This window comes from Oncorhynchus keta, chromosome 22 (assembly GCF_023373465.1).
Source record: "Oncorhynchus keta strain PuntledgeMale-10-30-2019 chromosome 22, Oket_V2, whole genome shotgun sequence".
NCBI classification, from domain to species: Eukaryota; Metazoa; Chordata; class Actinopteri; order Salmoniformes; family Salmonidae; genus Oncorhynchus; species Oncorhynchus keta.
The window spans coordinates 56,342,693-56,359,229 of NC_068442.1; the positions used below are offsets into that span (position 1 = coordinate 56,342,693).

At 45.0% G+C, this 16,537-nt stretch overlaps 1 protein-coding gene across 1 annotated transcript in view; it reads right to left on the minus strand.

The window, feature by feature from the left end:
* Positions 1-87: 87 nt before the first annotated feature.
* The window catches only part of LOC118382349 (gamma-aminobutyric acid receptor subunit beta-3-like), a 94,674-nt gene continuing 78,224 nt past the window's right edge, over positions 88-16,537 (minus strand). The window contains exons 8-9 of the mRNA XM_052475749.1: positions 11,137-11,375; positions 88-2,596 (exon numbers count right to left, since the gene is read on the minus strand). Coding sequence (XP_052331709.1) covers positions 2,249-2,596; positions 11,137-11,375 — 587 coding nt within the window. The 3' untranslated portion in view covers positions 88-2,248. The remainder of the gene's footprint in view (positions 2,597-11,136; positions 11,376-16,537) is intronic.

Consider the following 16,537-nt stretch of genomic DNA (forward strand, 5'->3'; position numbering starts at 1 on the left):
TGCACACACATAATCAGGTACAGAGTAGAAACACATGACTCATGGGGGATTCATTCACCTTTCTTTATTCAAATTGTTGTACTATTGACAAAATAACAATTTGTATACATGTTTCATAATGTAAGTATAATTTAAAAGTGTTTTCATGTCCTACTCACTCAGGGAAGGTAAATGATTAAGATTATGTGAAATGAATGAAGGTAAGTCTCTGTTATGGATAAAAATGGATGATTAGGGTTCTATGGCATGCTTACTCTCTCTGTAATCATGCTCAATGCTCCCAGCTCAACTAGCCTAAATATGTAATCACACTCAAAATGAGACTGTCTGTAGGGGGTCTAGACTCTCTGTAGGGGGGTATAGACTCTCTGTAGGGGGGTCTAGACTGTAGGGGGCTCTAGACTCTCTGTAGGGGGCTCTAGACTCTCTGTAGGGGGGTCTACACTCTCTGTAGGGGGGTCTACACTCTCTGTAGGGGGTATAAACTCTCTGTAGGGGGTCTACACTCTCTGTAGGGGGTATAAACTCTCTGTAGGGGGGTCTACACTCTCTGTAGGGGGGTCTACACTCTCTGTAGGGGGGTCTAGACTCTCTGTAGGGGGGTCTAGACTCTCTGTAGGGGGGTCTAGACTCTCTGTAGGGGGGTCTAGTCTCTCTGTAGGGGGGTCTAGTCTCTCTAGGGGTCTAGTCTCTCTAGGGGGTCTAGACTCTCTAGGGGGGTCTAGACTCTCTGTAGGGGGGTCTAGACTCTGTAGGGTGGTCTAGTGTAAAGTCTGTCTGCATCTCAAACAGCACCCTATTCCCTATACAGAGCCTCTAAGGTGTAATGTCTGTCTTGGACCAGAGGGATGTTGTCGTGTGTATGAGCAGAACCCCTAGTGTCAGTTCTCTGAGGTCTTAAAAGACAGGATACTTCACTGAGAAACATAATGTAGTAGTCATGTGTAGTATATAGTATGGCTACATTTACAAACCAATCATAGGGAAATGTATAGGAATACTGTGTGATAACACAATCAGACAATAGATCATGTGTACTGTGATAAGGAACTTCTCCATTCAGAACCTGAGTTGTGGTTTCTATGGCTACGGTGTGTATGTACATTGTAAAAAATAACATCATTCAAAATTCATTAGGCTATTCATAAAGATATGGGTACAGTTTAGGTCGGACGAAGGTCAGAGCCTACTGTGTTGCCAACACATGTAAGGTCCACTTCAAAGCCTTGATTGAGCATTGCATGACAGCAGATGGGAACACACGTTTTCTTGTGATCAGAAAACATCATTTCACTCAGGGAAGGTAAATGACTTAGATTGATTATTGTAAAATGAATAAAAGTAAGTCTCGTTGAATGAATAAAAATGGATGATTCGGGTTCCATGACATGCTTATCTTGGCAGTGTGGATGTTAGGCGTGACCTATGAACTACAGTAATACTGAGGTGTGGGTTACGTGCCTCCAATGTACAGTGAAATATAGATCAAGATTACATAGAGGTTACTTCAGCACTTATATATATTTTTTTAAAGTAAATCGTTTGCAGAATAGTCAGACCCAAGCCAATGGAATTAGTATCCAAAAGTGATTCAGTACATGACTAGTCATGATTATTCATGACTGTTATATGATTATAATATTCAGCTCATATGCAACCCTGTACAGTACATATGATCCTGTTCTGACAGTCCATAAAACATAGACATGACTGGAATGGTAATATCCCAACAGATAAACCATTATTAATTTATCATTCAGTTTATAACGGGCTACTATGATAAATAGTACACTAAATTCATTTATCATTAATTTATAACGGGCTACTATGATAAATAGTACACTAAATTAATTTATCATTCAGTTTATAATGAGTTTTAGCTCAATGAATTTCTCACACTTAAATAAGGGGTAGAGTCACAATAATTGGCATAAATCAAAGTAAATAACACTTCTGAAAACCCCATCCCATTTACTGTGTCCCCCTCTTGTTTGTACAGAGGAGTGTTCAGAAGGACAGTATTTCCACAAAGCGTCCGTCTCTGCTCGTCTGAACGTACAGTTCAAGAGACCCCCACAACTCAGTGTTGTTCTAGTGTCTCTCTGCACTCAGTATGGACTGCGTAGTCATATGTCCTCCGAATACAGATGGGTTTCTTTACTCTTTAGAGAAACAAGAGAAGTTTAAGGAGTGAAAGTGGTTCTAAAATGTAACGGCTGGGGGTCCCTGAGGAGAGGCTTGAGAACCACTAGTTGACGTAGTAAAGCCAGTAGATGAAGTTGAAGAGGGTAAAGGTGAAGGGGAAGACAACCCGTGACCATCTATCGATGGAGTTCACGTCCGTCAGGTTGGGGATTTTGATTAGGAATTGAGAGGACCGCCTGCGTAGCCGTGTCTTCTTCACGTGAGCATGGGCGTTTCTCTCCCGGCCACTCAGAGCACTCGGTTTTCGGTACTGGAGGCCTGATTGGTTGAATATCATGGAGGTGGAGTTCCGTGTGGTTGTCTCGGTGATGCTGGTTGTGATCTCATTGCCGGCGCCAACTTCGTTGTGGATCTCCAGGGTTGTCAGGAGGATGTTGCCCTGAGAGTCAACCTATCAGAGGAAAGGACAGCAAGAGAAGAAAGGTCATGAGCTCATGGGCTTCTGAACTTTCCTGCAAAAAAATAAATTATTTGGATGAACTTTGAAAACTTAAAAAAAATGTTTTATATAGGATACAAACCTCTACATCAAAACCTTCACTCCAAATCTAAATTTCAAACCTAAAACCTTATTTTGAACCAGATTACCTGGAAGGACTATCCAGATTTATTTTTCTTTTAACAAACCAAAACCTGCAAACGCAGAAACCTGGAGAACATCCAACACAAAACCGAGTGAGTTCAGTCTGAACCTACTTCTGAATCCAAAAAGTAAAAAATCATCTGTAAATATGTTGTTATATACAGACCTCATGCTAAGGTAAGGCTACTAAGCTACAGACCTCATGCTAAGGTAAGGCTACTAAGCTACAGACCTCATGCTAAGGTAAGGCTACTAAGCTACAGACCTCATGCTAAGGTAAGGCTACTAAGCTACAGACCTCATGCTAAGGTAAGGCTACTAAGCTACAGACCTCATGCTAAGGTAAGGCTACTAAGCTACAGACCTCATGCTAAGGTAAGGCTACTAAGCTACAGACATCATGCTAAGGTAAGGCTACTAAGCTACAGACCTCATGCTAAGGTAAGGCTACTAAGCTACAGACCTCATGCTAAGGTAAGGCTACTAAGCTACAGACCTCATGCTAAGGTAAGGCTACTAAGCTACAGACCTCATGCTAAGGTAAGGCTACTAAGCTACAGACCTCATGCTAAGGTAAGGCTACTAAGCTACAGACCTCATGCTAAGGTAAGGCTACTAAGCTACAGACCTCATGCTAAGGTAAGGCTACTAAGTTACAGACCTCATGCTAAGGTAAGGCTACTAAGCTACAGACCTCATGCTAAGGTAAGGCTACTAAGCTACAGACCTCATGCTAAGGTAGGGCTACTAAGCTACAGACCTCATACTAAGGTAAGGCTACTAAGCTACAGACCTCATGCTAAGGTAAGGCTACTAAGCTACAGACCTCATGCTAAGGTAAGGCTACTAAGCGACAGACCTCATGCTAAGGTAAGGCTACTAAGCTACAGACCTCATGCTAAGGTAAGGCTACTAAGCTACAGACCTCATGCTAAGGTAAGGCTACTAAGCTACAGACCTCATGCTAAGGTAAGGCTACTAAGTTACAGACCTCATGCTAAGGTAAGGCTACTAAGCTACAGACCTCATGCTAAGGTAAGGCTACTAAGCTACAGACCTCATGCTAAGGTAAGGCTACTAAGCTACAGACCTCATGCTAAGGTAAGGCTACTAAGCTACAGACCTCATGCTAAGGTAAGGCTACTAAGCTACAGACCTCATGCTAAGGTAAGGCTACTAAGCTACAGACCTCATGCTAAGGTAAGGCTACTAAGCTACAGACCTCATGCTAAGGTAAAGCTACTAAGCTACAGACCTCATGCTAAGGTAAGGCTACTAAGCTACCAAGACTGCTAGGACAGGACGGACTCCAACGACAATTTGCACAGATGTGAAGTGAGAGATATGATATGCCCCTTGATCTCAACAATGGCAGCAGAGTGTCACAGCCTCCCCCACCCAAATGCAGGGGCCTCTGAGGCTCCATGTCTCCCCCTGTGTAGAGATCATTCCACTTCCCCTTGGATATAAAATAAATAAAAAGAACACTACAAGGAATAAGTATACAAATAAGTTCCAGAGACACTATTGGCTGATTGTGACAAAGAGGGGAACGTAAACAACTTGGTCATGAGACATGAGCTATAGGTGTATCTACCATAGGAGTCCCCTCGAAGCCGACCATCCACTATGTACAGAACTACTACCAAGACATGAGCTATAGGTGTATCTACCATAGGAGTCCCCTCGAAGCCGACCATCCACTATGTACAGAACTACTACCAAGACATGAGCTATAGGTGTATCTACCGTAAGGGTCCCCTCGAAGCCGACCATCCACTATGTACAGAACTACTACCAAGACATGAGCTATAGGTGTATCTACCATAGGAGTCCCCACGAAGCCGACCATCCACTATGTACAGAACTACTACCAAGACATGAGCTATAGGTGTATCTACCATAGGAGTCCCCACGAAGCCGACCATCCACTATGTACAGAACTACTACCAAGACATGAGCTATAGGTGTATCTACCATAGGAGTCACCACGAAGCCGACCATCCACTATGTACAGAACTACTACCAAGACATGAGCTATAGGTGTATCTACCATAGGAGTCCCCACGAAGCCTACCATCCACTATGTACAGAACTACTACCAAGACATGAGCTATAGGTGTATCTACCATAGGAGTCCCCACGAAGCCGACCATCCACTATGTACAGAACTACTACCAAGACATGAGCTATAGGTGTATCTACCATAGGAGTCCCCACGAAGCCGACCATCCACTATGTACAGAACTACTACCAAGACATGAGCTATAGGAGTCCCCTCGAAGCCGACCATCCACTATGTACAGAACTACTACCAAGACATGAGCTATAGGAGTCCCCTCGAAGCCGACCATCCACTATGTACAGAACTACTACCAAGACATGAGCTATAGGAGTCCCCTCGAAGCCGACCATCCACTATGTACAGAACTACTACCAAGACATGAGCTATAGGTGTATCTACCATAGGAGTCCCCACGAAGCCGACCATCCACTATGTACAGAACTACTACCAAGACATGAGCTATAGGTGTATCTACCATAGGAGTCCCCTCGAAGCCGACCATCCACTATGTACAGAACTACTACCAAGACATGAGCTATAGGAGTCCCCTCGAAGCCGACCATCCACTATGTACAGAACTACTACCAAGACATGAGCTATAGGTGTATCTACCGTAAGAGTCCCCTCAAAGCCGACCATCCACTATGTACAGAACTACTACCAAGACATGAGCTATAGGAGTCCCCTCGAAGCCGACCATCCACTATGTACAGAACTACTACCAAGACATGAGCTATAGGTGTATCTACCATAGGAGTCCCCTCGAAGCCGACCATCCACTATGTACAGAACTACTATATCTACCATAGGAGTCCCCACGAAGCCGACCATCCACTATGTACAGAACTACTACCAAGACATGAGCTATAGGTGTATCTACCATAGGAGTCCCCTCGAAGCCTACCATCCACTATGTACAGAACTACTACCAAGACATGAGCTATAGGTGTATCTACCATAGGAGTCCCCTCGAAGCCGACCATCCACTGTGTACAGAACTACTACCAAGACATGAGCTATAGGTGTATCTACCGTAGGAGTCCCCTCGAAGCCGACCATCCACTATGTACAGAACTACTATCAAGACATGAGCTATAGGTGTATCTACCGTAAGGGTCCCCTCGAAGCCGACCATCCACTATGTACAGAACTACTACCAAGACATGAGCTATAGGTGTATCTACCGTAAGGGTCCCCTCGAAGCCGACCATCCACTATGTACAGAACTACTACCAAGACATGAGCTATAGGTGTATCTACCGTAAGGGTCCCCTCGAAGCCGACCATCCACTATGTACAGAACTACTACCAAGACATGAGCTATAGGTGTATCTACCGTAAGGGTCCCCTCGAAGCCGACCATCCACTATGTACAGAACTACTACCAAGACATGAGCTATAGGTGTATCTACCGTAAGGGTCCCCTCGAAGCCGACCATCCACTATGTACAGAACTACTACCAAGACATGAGCTATAGGTGTATCTACCATAGGAGTCCCCACGAAGCCGACCATCCACTATGTACAGAACTACTACCAAGACATGAGCTATAGGTGTATCTACCATAGGAGTCCCCTCGAAGCCGACCATCCACTATGTACAGAACTACTACCAAGACATGAGCTATAGGTGTATCTACCATAGGAGTCCCCACGAAGCCGACCATCCACTGTGTACAGAACCACCATACCTACCATAGGAGTCCCCACGAAGCCGACCATCCACTATGTACAGAACTACTACCAAGACATGAGCTATAGGTGTATCTACCGTAGGAGTCCCCTCGAAGCCGACCATCCACTGTGTACAGAACTACTACCAAGACATGAGCTATAGGAGTCCCCTCGAAGCCGACCATCCACTATGTACAGAACTACTACCAAGACATGAGCTATAGGTGTATCTACCGTAGGAGTCCCCTCGAAGCCGACCATCCACTATGTACAGAACTACTACCAAGACATGAGCTATAGGTGTATCTACCGTAAGGGTCCCCACGAAGCCGACCATCCACTATGTACAGAACTACTACCAAGACATGAGCTATAGGTGTATCTACCATAGGAGTCCCCACGAAGCCGACCATCCACTATGTACAGAACTACTACCAAGACATGAGCTATAGGTGTATCTACCATAGGAGTCCCCACGAAGCCGACCATCCACTATGTACAGAACTACTACCAAGACATGAGCTATAGGAGTCCCCTCGAAGCCGACCATCCACTATGTACAGAACTACTACCAAGACATGAGCTATAGGTGTATCTACCATAGGAGTCCCCACGAAGCCGACCATCCACTATGTACAGAACTACTACCAAGACATGAGCTATAGGTGTATCTACCATAGGAGTCCCCTCGAAGCCTACCATCCACTATGTACAGAACTACTACCAAGACATGAGCTATAGGTGTATCTACCGTAAGGGTCCCCTCGAAGCCGACCATCCACTATGTACAGAACTACTACCAAGACATGAGCTATAGGTGTATCTACCATAGGAGTCCCCTCGAAGCCGACCATCCACTATGTACAGAACTACTACCAAGACATGAGCTATAGGTGTATCTACCATAGGAGTCCCCACGAAGCCGACCATCCACTATGTACAGAACTACTACCAAGACATGAGCTATAGGTGTATCTACCATAGGAGTCCCCTCGAAGCCGACCATCCACTATGTACAGAACTACTACCAAGACATGAGCTATAGGTGTATCTACCATAGGAGTCCCCTCGAAGCCGACCATCCACTATGTACAGAACTACTACCAAGACATGAGCTATAGGTGTATCTACCATAGGAGTCCCCTCGAAGCCGACCATCCACTATGTACAGAACTACTACCAAGACATGAGCTATAGGTGTATCTACCATAGGAGTCCCCACGAAGCCGACCATCCACTATGTACAGAACTACTACCAAGACATGAGCTATAGGTGTATCTACCGTAAGGGTCCCCACGAAGCCTACCATCCACTATGTACAGAACTACTACCAAGACATGAGCTATAGGAGTCCCCTCGAAGCCGACCATCCACTATGTACAGAACTACTACCAAGACATGAGCTATAGGTGTATCTACCGTAAGGGTCCCCTCGAAGCCTACCATCCACTATGTACAGAACTACTACCAAGACATGAGCTATAGGTGTATCTACCATAGGAGTCCCCTCGAAGCCTACCATCCACTATGTACAGAACTACTACCAAGACATGAGCTATAGGTGTATCTACCATAGGAGTCCCCTCGAAGCCTACCATCCACTATGTACAGAACTACTACCAAGACATGAGCTATAGGAGTCCCCTCGAAGCCGACCATCCACTATGTACAGAACTACTACCAAGACATGAGCTATAGGTGTATCTACCGTAAGGGTCCCCTCGAAGCCTACCATCCACTATGTACAGAACTACTACCAAGACATGAGCTATAGGTGTATCTACCGTAAGGGTCCCCACGAAGCCGACCATCCACTATGTACAGAACTACTACCAAGACATGAGCTATAGGTGTATCTACCATAGGAGTCCCCTCGAAGCCTACCATCCACTATGTACAGATCTACTACCAAGACATGAGCTATAGGTGTATCTACCATAGGAGTCCCCTCGAAGCCTACCATCCACTATGTACAGAACTACTACCAAGACATGAGCTATAGGTGTATCTACCATAGGAGTCCCCTCGAAGCCTACCATCCACTATGTACAGAACTACTACCAAGACATGAGCTATAGGTGTATCTACCATAGGAGTCCCCTCGAAGCCGACCATCCACTATGTACAGAACTACTACCAAGACATGAGCTATAGGTGTATCTACCATAGGAGTCCCCTCGAAGCCTACCATCCACTATGTACAGAACTACTACCAAGACATGAGCTATAGGTGTATCTACCATAGGAGTCCCCTCGAAGCCGACCATCCACTATGTACAGAACTACTACCAAGACATGAGCTATAGGTGTATCTACCATAGGAGTCCCCTCGAAGCCTACCATCCACTATGTACATACCCAGCATACCTACCATAGGAGTCCCCTCGAAGCCTACCATCCACTATGTACATACCCAGCATACCTACCATAGGAGTCCCCTCGAAGCCTACCATCCACTATGTACATACCCAGCGTGCGACAGAGCTATAGGTGTACCGACCATAGGAACCCTACCATTGACTATGTACATACCCAGCATACCTACCATAGGAGTCCCCACGAAGCTGCAGGAGTTGTGACCTGTTTTTGTTGGTTATGTTGTCGTAGTTGTGTCTAGGGGGGCATATGGGGGAGGGAAGGCTGTCACCTCCAGGTAGGTGTTTGTCCCCCTGTGTGCTGAAGGTGTCAGGTTCATGTCCGGTTCTGGCATTTAGGTCGCCACAGACTAGTACATGTCCCCGGGTCTGGAAATGATTGATTTCCCCCTCCAGGATGGAGACGCTGTCTTCATTAAAGTATGGGGATTCTAGTGGGGGGGATATAGGTAGCACATAAGAGGCCATTTTTCTCGGTTGAGATTATTTATTTCTAACCATGTAAAATGTTCCTGTTTTGATGAATTTAACAGAGTGGGTTAGGTTTATACCTAGTTCTCATACCACCTGCACCTCCTCCCTGTTTCACACCTGGTAGGTTGGTGGATGGGACTACCAGCTCTCTGTAACCCACTGGGTCAGTCTCCTCTATACCAGGAATCTTGTAGGATGGCAATGTCTGTACTTCTAATGTATTTGGTGAAGTCCAGGTTCCTGCTCTTTAGGACAAAGTCAGATGACCTCCGACCTTTTAAGTTCCAGGATGAGATAGTAAAAGCTTTGTGTTCCATGGTGTGTAGTTGGTTGTTGGTTATTGCTAGACAGGCATTTTCAAGACTTGCCATAGATTTTCAAGCCGAGTTAAGCCAGACATCCAATAATGAATACTGGACCTCAGTTTCAGACATCAAATAATGAATACTGGACCAGGGCAGGCAGAATACTAATGCTAGGTATGTTGAAGGTGTTGGAGAATACTAGGTATGTTGAAAGTGTTGGAGAATACTAGGTATGTTGAAGGTGTTGGAGAATACTAGGTATGTTGAAAGTGTTGGAGAATGCTAGGTATGTTGAAGGTGTTGGAGAATGCTAGGTATGTTGAAGGTGTTGGAGAATACTAGGTATGTTGAAAGTGTTGGAGAATACTAGGTATGAATCCCAAATGGCACAGTAGTCTCTATATAGTACACTACTCTTGACCAGGGCTCATTGGGCTGTGGTCAAAAATAAGGGAAAGGGAAAGGGGGATATACCTAGTCAGTTGTACAACTGAATGCAATCAACTGAAATGTGTCTTCCGCATTTAACCCCCAACCCCTCTGAATCAGAGAGGAGCCGGGGGGGGGGTCCTTAATGGACATCCTCGTCTTCGGCGCCGGGTGAACAGTGGGTTAACTGCCTTGCTCAGGGTCAAAACAACAGATTTTTACCTTGTCAGCTAGTGCACTATATACGGAATAGGGTTCCATTTGGAATTCATACCTAGATGCTGTAACTGAATCTACCACTGCATGTGAATCTGATTGATGTCCACCCATTTGACAGCACTCTCCTAGAGAAGAATAACTGAATATAGGAACTTAATACTGAACTGACTCTAACACTGTTACTGTGAAGATCCACGTCTGGACTTATCAATGTTACTTTCATCTCTATGATGCTATATGTCAGTTTACCTTAGTGGCAATATCATCATTTCACCTAGGGCCCTCCTAATGCTGTGTAGAGTGTACTAGTACTTACAGGTCTGTGGAGGTCAATGGGAAGAGTCCCCCAGAAAACAATGTTTTGATTTAGTTTTGATATATAAACTCTGTTGGGAATGGGTTCGTAAGTAAGCATTTCACGGTAAAGTCTACACCTGTTGTATTCGTCGCGAGTGACCAATACAATTTGATTTGAACAATCAACATATCGTTGAGTACAATTAGTCTCAATCTCTGTTCGTTGTTATGTGACTGAAAAATGTACTGTAGATCAAACAGGGTCCCCACAGTTAACAATCCAAGATGTCCAATTACAGAATAATAAAAAAAGAAACCTACTGACCATTTCTGGGTGGGTGGTCCTTCTGTAGCTCAGTTGGTAGAGCATGGCGCTTGTAACGCCAGGGTAGTGGGTTCAATTCCCGGGACCACCCATACGTAGAATGTATGCACACATGACTGTAAGTCGCTTTGGATAAAAGCGTCTGCTAAATGGCATATATTATTTCTGAGGGGGTAAACGTTACCCTGTTGCTGTCGAACTTGGCCGCCCTGTCATTGTTGACCTTCTCTGCCAACTTCTTCTGCATCCGATGGCCCCGTCCGAAGAAGACATAGTTGACGAAGGCGTACTCCAGCAGAGCCAGGAAGACGAACACGAAGCAGCCCATCAGGTACATGTCTATGGCCTTGACGTAGGGGATCTTAGGGAGCGTCTCTCTCAGATGGGTGTTGATGGTGGTCAAGGTCAACACCGTGGTGATACCTGGAGCGGAAAGTTCCTTGGTTTGAAACAGTAGGCATCATGGCACAAGAGCGGACTTCGCCCACCTATAAGATCATATCTGATTTGCTCTACCTCTGGGATATTGGGGTTTATTGACAAAACTAAATCTAATAAACTTGGTCAGTATAGATGGCCAATACCCAGATCCTATTTATCTGCAAATAATCTTATTTACACAAGTGGGTTCTAAGTAGAGCCGTTCAAATAAGGTGAGCAAAGATTTTGTTTCTCTTAACAGGGTGATTGAGCCCTTTTACATTCCAGGTAGTGAAGTAAAGTGTGTTATTTGGTTGACCAGTCATTATAGTAATCTAATAAGGTAATCAAACTTCAGCTTTAGAATGATCTATTCACACAAAGTAAACAGAACACAAACTAAACTAACACTAACTTTGAGAGTAATAGCATCAATGAAAAGCCATTTCTAATCGTTTGAAGCTTATTGTTAATCAAAAGAAAATCAATATAATTGAAATGCAGTAGCCTAGAATGCCTACCACCTCCCAGTCTCATATATACAGTAACAGTCACATACTGCACATCCTCATATATACAGTAACAGTCACATACTGCACATCCTTATATATACTGTAACAGTCACATACTGCACATCCTCATATATACTGTAACAGTCACATACTGCACATCCTCATATATACTGTAACAGTCACATACTGCACATCCTCCCAGCCTCATATATACTGTAACAGTCACATACTGCACATCCTCATATATACTGTAACAGTCACATACTGCACATCCTCATATATACTGTAACAGTCACATACTGCACATCCTCCCAGCCTCATATATACTGTAGCAGTCACATACTGCACATCCTCATATATACTGTAACAGTCACATACTGCACATCCTCATATATACTGTAACAGTCACATACTGCACATCCTCATATATACTGTAACAGTCACATACTGCACATCCTCATATATACTGTAACAGTCACATACTGCACATCCTCATATATACTGTAACAGTCACATACTGCACATCCTCATATATACTGTAACAGTCACATACTGCACATCCTCATATACAGTGGGGCAAAAAAGTATTTAGTCAGCCACCAATTGTGCAAGTTCTCCCACTTAAAAAGATGAGAGAGGTCTGTAATTTTCATCATAGGTACACTTCAACTATGACAGACAAAATGAAAAAAAAAAAAAAATCCAGAAAATCACATTGTAGGATTATTTATGAATTTATTTGCAAATTATGGTGGAAAATAAGTATTTGGTCAATAACAAAAGTTTATCTCAATACTTTGTTATATACCCTTTGTTGGCAATGACAGAGGTCAAATGTTTTCTGTAAGTCTTCACAAGGTTTTCACACACTGTTGCTGGTATTGTGGCCCATTCCTCCATGCAGATCTCCTCTAGAGCAGTGATGTTTTGGGGCTGTTGTTGGGCAACATGGACTTTCAACTCCCTCCAAAGATTTTCTATGGGGTTGAGATCTGGAGACTGGCAAGGCCACTCCAGGACCTTGAAATGCTTCTTACAAAGCCACTCCTTCGTTGCCCGGGCGGTGCGTTTGGGATCATTGTCATGCTGAAAGACCCAGCCACGTTTCATCTTCAATGCCCTTGCTGATGGAAGGAGGTTTTCACTCAAAATCTCACGATACATGGCCCCATTCATTCTTTCCTTTACACGGATCGGTCGTTCTGGTCCCTTTGCAGAAAAACAGCCCCAAAGCATGATGTTTCCACCCCCATGCTTCACAGTAGGCAGCCAATATACAGGGGGTGTAGCCCTATCCAATCACAGCCCTGGCATCCCATATACAGGGGGTGTAGCCCTATCCAATCACAGCCCTTGCATCCCATATACAGGGGGTGTAGCCCTATCCAATCACAGCCCTGGCATCCCATATACAGGGGGTGTAGCCCTATCCAATCACAGCCCTGGCATCCCATATACAGGGGGTGTAAGCCCTATCCAATCACAGCCCTGGCATCCCATATACAGGGGGTGTAGCCCTATCCAATCACAGCCCTGGCATCCCATATACATGGGGTGTAAGCCCTATCCAATCACAGCCCTGGCATCCCATATACATGGGGTGTAGCCCTATCAATCACAGCCCTGGCATCCCATATACAGGGGTGTAGCCCTATCCAATCACAGCCCTGGCATCCCATATACATGGGGTGTAAGCCCTATCCAATCACAGCCCTGGCATCCCATATACAGGGGTGTAGCCCTATCCAATCACAGCCCTGGCATCCCATATACAGGGGTGTTGCCCTATCCAATCACAGCCCTGGCATCCAATATACAGGGGTGTAGCCCTATCCAATCACAGCCCTGGCATCCCATATACAGGGGTGTAGCCCTATCCAATCACAGCCCTGGCATCCCATATACAGGGGTGTGGCCCTATCCAATCACAGCCCTGGCATCCCATATACAGGGGTGTAGCCCTATCCAATCACAGCCCTGGCATCCCATATACAGGGGGTGTAGCCCTATCCAATCACAGCCCTGGCATCCCATATACAGGGGGTGTAGCCCTATCCAATCACAGCCCTGGCATCCCATATACAGGGGTGTAGCTCTATCAATCACAGCCCTGGCATCCCATATACATGGGGTGTAAGCCCTATCCAATCACAGCCCTGGCATCCCATATACAGGGGGTGTAGCCCTATCCAATCACAGCCCTGGCATCCCATATACAGGGGGTGTAAGCCCTATCCAATCACAGCCCTGGCATCCCATATACATGGGGTGTAGCCCTATCCAATCACAGCCTTGGCATCCCATATACAGGGGGTGTAGCCCTATCCAATCACAGTGACTTGTGACTTAACTGTTTAGGTTGCCTTTTCCACTTCAATATGGATTGAAAATGGCATATTTTGTCTTGACTGATAACCGTTATAAATCTGAGCACAGCACGCGATAAGAAGTTGCCGCCATCCCTCCCACGAATTGGAAAACTTTTTCACATTTGTTGTTGTCAGAGTGAGGTAAATGTGTTGTGTGTTAATGTGTTAACTATGTTCTGACAGATGAGACGTTGAGGATGCTGTAAATAGAGAGGGGAGGATGTGTTGACAGATGAGATGTTGAGGATGCTGTAAATAGAGAGGGGAGGATGTGTTGACAGATGAGATGTTGAGGATGCTGTAAATAGAGAGGGGAGGATGTGTTGACAGATGAGATGTTGAGGATGCTGTAAATAGAGAGGGGAGGATGTGTTGACAGATGAGATGTTGAGGATGCTGTAAATAGAGAGGGGAGGATGTGTTGACAGATGAGATGTTGAGGATGCTGTAAATAGAGAGGGGAGGATGTGTTGACAGATGAGATGTTGAGGATGTTGTAAATAGAGAGGGGAGGATGTTGACAGATGAGACGTTGAGGATGCTGTAAATAGAGAGGGCAGGATGTGTTGACAGATGAGACGTTGAGGATGCTGTAAATAGAGAGGGGAGGATGTGTTGACAGATGAGATGTTGAGGATGCTGTAAATAGAGAGGGGAGGATGTGTTGACAGATGAGATGTTGAGGATGCTGTAAATAGAGAGGGGAGGATGTGTTGACAGATGAGATGTTGAGGATGCTGTAAATAGAGAGGGGAGGATGTGTTGACAGATGAGATGTTGAGGATGCTGTAAATAGAGAGGGGAGGATGTGTTGACAGATGAGATGTTGAGGATGCTGTAAATAGAGAGGGGAGGATGTGTTGACAGATGAGATGTTGAGGATGCTGTAAATAGAGAGGGGAGGATGTGTTGACAGATGAGATGTTGAGGATGCTGTAAATAGAGAGGGAGGATGTGTTGACAGATGAGATGTTGAGGATGCTGTAAATAGAGAGGGGAGGATGTGTTGACAGATGAGATGTTGAGGATGCTGTAAATAGAGAGGGGAGGATGTTCTGACAGATGAGATGTTGAGGATGCTGTAAATAGAGAGGGAGGATGTGTTGACAGATGAGATGTTGAGGATGCTGTAAATAGAGAGGGGAGGATGTGTTGACAGATGAGATGTTGAGGATGCTGTAAATAGAGAGGGGAGGATGTGTTGACAGATGAGATGTTGAGGATGCTGTAAATAGAGAGGGGAGGATGTTGACAGATGAGATGTTGAGGATGCTGTAAATAGAGAGGGGAGGATGTGTTGACAGATGAGATGTTGAGGATGCTGTAAATAGAGAGGGAGGATGTGTTGACAGATGAGATGTTGAGGATGCTGTAAATAGAGAGGGGAGGATGTGTTGACAGATGAGACATTGAGGATGCTGTAAATAGAGAGGGGAGGATGTGTTGACAGATGAGACGTTGAGGATGCTGTAAATAGAGAGGGAGGATGTGTTGACAGATGAGATGTTGAGGATGCTGTAAATAGAGAGGGGAGGATGTGTTGACAGATGAGATGTTGAGGATGCTGTAAATAGAGAGGGGAGGATGTGTTGACAGATGAGATGTTGAGGATGCTGTAAATAGAGAGGGAGGATGTGTTGACAGATGAGATGTTGAGGATGTTGTAAATAGAGAGGGAGGATGTTGACAGATGAGACGTTGAGGATGCTGTAAATAGAGAGGGGAGGATGTGTTGACAGATGAGATGTTGAGGATGCTGTAAATAGAGAGGGAGGATGTGTTGACAGATGAGATGTTGAGGATGCTGTAAATAGAGAGGGGAGGATGTGTTGACAGATGAGATGTTGGGGATGCTGTAAATAGAGAGGGGGAGGATGTGTTGACAGATGAGATGTTGAGGATGCTGTAAATAGAGAGGGGAGGATGTGTTGACAGATGAGATGTTGAGGATGCTGTAAATAGAGAGGGGAGGATGTGTTGACAGATGAGATGTTGAGGATGCTGTAAATAGAGAGGGAGGATGTGTTGACAGATGAGACGTTGGGGATGCTGTAAATAGAGAGGGAGGATGTGTTGACAGATGAGACGTTGAGGATGCTGTAAATAGAGAGGGGAGGATGTGTTGACAGATGAGACGTTGAGGATGCTGTAAATAGAGGGGAGGATGTGTTGACAGATGAGATGTTGAGGATGCTGTAAATAGAGGGGAGGATGTGTTGACAGATGAGATGTTGGGGATGCTGTAAATAGAGAGGGAGGATGTGTTGACAGATGAGACGTTGAG